Here is a 2,666-nt window from a genome sequence, read left to right as displayed (position 1 = left end):
TGGGGTTACTATGAGTGAGAATCAACTTGGTGGTAGAGGGTATGGGTGGCACAAAGTCATTTTTCTAAGGTCTTTGGGTGGTGCAGAGGAGCTCTGGTAGTGCAATGGTTAAAGCATTCAGCTGCTAACCAAAAGGTCGGTAGTTCGAATCCATCAACTGCTCTGTGGGGGGCGGGAAATGAGACAGTCTGCTTCCAAAACGTTTTGCAACCTTGGAAACCCTATGGAGCAGTTCTCCTCTGTCCTATAGAGTCGCTATAAGTTGAATTCAGCTCGATGGCAGTGGGTTTTTATGGGCGGTGCCCTTGACTACTACCCTAAAGGCTGGCAGTCTGATCCCACCCTGCAGTGCCTTGGAAGAAAGGCCTGGCAATCTGCTTCTGTAAGGACAACAGCCAAGAAAACCCCACGGCATGGTTCTGCCTGTGGCACGTGGGGCTGCTCGGAGTCAGAATCATGGCAACAACAGAGGGTTTGGACTTTTGTTTGTTTCTCATCCGTTTCCTAAGGGCTTCTCCTAACCCTTTGATGACAAATCACCCTCCTTTGAGGCACAGGGTGTTTTCATCCTTGTAGATGTTTTCAGCCAGATCCTTCTGTCCCAGTTGTGTTGGAAACGGGTCAAGTGATTAGCCACTATTGTTTTCATTGATTCCATGACCTCCTGTAACTTGGGCGAACTGCGCAGTTTGACGCTGAAAACCCTGTGAAGCCCAGTTCTACTCTGACACACGTGGGGTCTCTGTGAGTCAGAACTGACACCATGGCAATGGACTGGGGTTTTTTGTTATTTCCTTTATTAGTAAATATTTACATGGCATGACAACTTTGGTTTCCCTGTGCAACAAGAAAATCTTTTTTTTTTTTTAACCATGGCTATCAATTTATTTCAAAAGTGGTGAAGTTAATATATATTCATGGTTTAAAAAAATTCAGTCATTACCAAAGGACTTAAAGAGAAAAGGGACAGTCTCCTCATCTTCCCTCTTCAGCTTGCTTCCATAAATGGAATCTTTGGAAAACCCTTTAAGATACAAATACCCAGATAACTAGGAAACTGGGGCCACCCTGAACCACAAGAGCAAAATAAGACAAAATGCTTAGAATATTTTTCCCTTGACGTTGTGGCACTGGTTGCTCTGCTACTTATTTAAAAGCCAACTTCTGGAGTTGGTGGGGAAAAGTCTTATCCAGCCTCTGCTGGTGGTCACTTCCCTATATTGTATTTTGGCACAAATTGTTGTTATGTGCTGTCGAGTCAGATCTGACTCAAAGCGACCCCTCCTTGGGTTTCCGAAGCGATATCACTACAGAAGTAGATTGCCCAACCTTCAGGCACGCATTTTTTTTTCCAACTGTGTAACCCCTCCTGCATTAGTTTCCTATGTGTGCCATGCACGTTATATGTGTATGCATGTTATAGGTGGAAACAATATAATACTCTTTGTTTCCTGGGTAGTGCGAGTGGTTGGCAGTTGGCTGCTAAGCTCCAGACTGGAGGTTCTCATCCAGGGGCCCTGCGGAAGAAGGGCCTGGTGATCTGCTTCTGTAAAGCATACAGCCGAGAAAACCCTGTGGAGCAGTTACTCTGTAACACGTGGGGGCACCAGGAGGAGCCAGAATCGACTCACAGCCAGTTCAGCGCAGTTTCAATGCCAAGTGCTTATTTCCTCGGGTGAGGCTCTCCTTCCGTCTAGTTCCATGGTGAAGGTCTTGTTTGTTTCCTCGTGGAGTCAAGCCTGGTTTCTGAATTTTAAGCACTGTAATTTCCCTGCTTGTTTCAGCAGACATTTATTGAGACGAATGTCTTTATTAGCAAAAATGGCAATACCAGTTCTTTAGAAAACATGTCAAAAGGTCTATCACTATTGTGTAACTTTGAAAGTTTTCCCAGAGCAAAACCAAAAAGCCCATTGGCCACCGAGTTGATTCGGTGCTGACTCCTGGCAGCCCCATGCATTGTGTCAGTTTTTCGTGGCTGCGACCTTTCAGAAGCATGTCTCCAGGCCTCTCTTTTGAGGCACCTTGGGGCTTCAAACCTCTCACCTTGCCCTTAGCTGTCTGTGCCCCCCAGGACTCCTTTCTCAGAGCAGAGGTTTACAAGTAACTTTGGAAAAAAGTAACGATGAGCAAATCCTCTCGTGCTGACTATGGGCTAGACGGTCGGAGTAAAGTCTGTTTCTTTGCGGTTCAGAACATTGTAATACTGGCTTTTACATCCTCACAGAGAAACCATCTTGACTCCAGCACAAGCGTGCTTACTCCTAACTGCCCTTATAAAAATGCTGTGAAGTGACCCAGTTCTGTATCAACAGGCCCAGTGTGCCAAAGAGTCGTCCATTAATGACAAGAACAACTGGAAGACGGTTTCCAATGCCTTTTCTGTCATTGATTTTACGGACAAGGACCTTGAGGTATGGGCCCTCTGAGGGAAGACTGCTAGTACAGCCTGGGAATGAAGAAACAATCATGGTTTCTTGGTGTTTTCACAATGGGGTTGCCACATCCAGCAAATAAAAACGCAGAATGTAACCCAGTTACGTTGAAGTTTCAGATAAACGATGACTAATCAGCAGAGCTCTGGTAGCATAGTGGCTAAAGCACTTGACTGCTAACCAGAAGGCTGGCAGTTCAAACCCACCAGCCACTCCTCGGAAGGAAGGTTG

The 2,666-nt window shown here is 45.8% G+C and overlaps 1 protein-coding gene across 1 annotated transcript in view; it reads left to right on the top strand.

Moving 5' to 3' along the window:
• The window catches only part of MYO1H (myosin IH), a 49,150-nt gene that overhangs the window by 14,221 nt on the left and 32,263 nt on the right, over positions 1 to 2,666 (top strand). The window contains exon 6 of the mRNA XM_007954998.1: positions 2,316 to 2,414. Within this exon, the coding sequence (XP_007953189.1) occupies positions 2,316 to 2,414 (99 nt within the window). The remainder of the gene's footprint in view (positions 1 to 2,315; positions 2,415 to 2,666) is intronic.

Source organism: Orycteropus afer, unplaced genomic scaffold, assembly GCF_000298275.1.
Source record: "Orycteropus afer afer isolate SDZICR_OR568_19922 unplaced genomic scaffold, OryAfe1.0 scaffold00487, whole genome shotgun sequence".
NCBI lineage: Eukaryota > Metazoa > Chordata > Mammalia > Tubulidentata > Orycteropodidae > Orycteropus > Orycteropus afer.
Note: the sequence above shows the minus strand (reverse complement) of the source record. Positions and strands in the feature narration are given on the sequence as shown.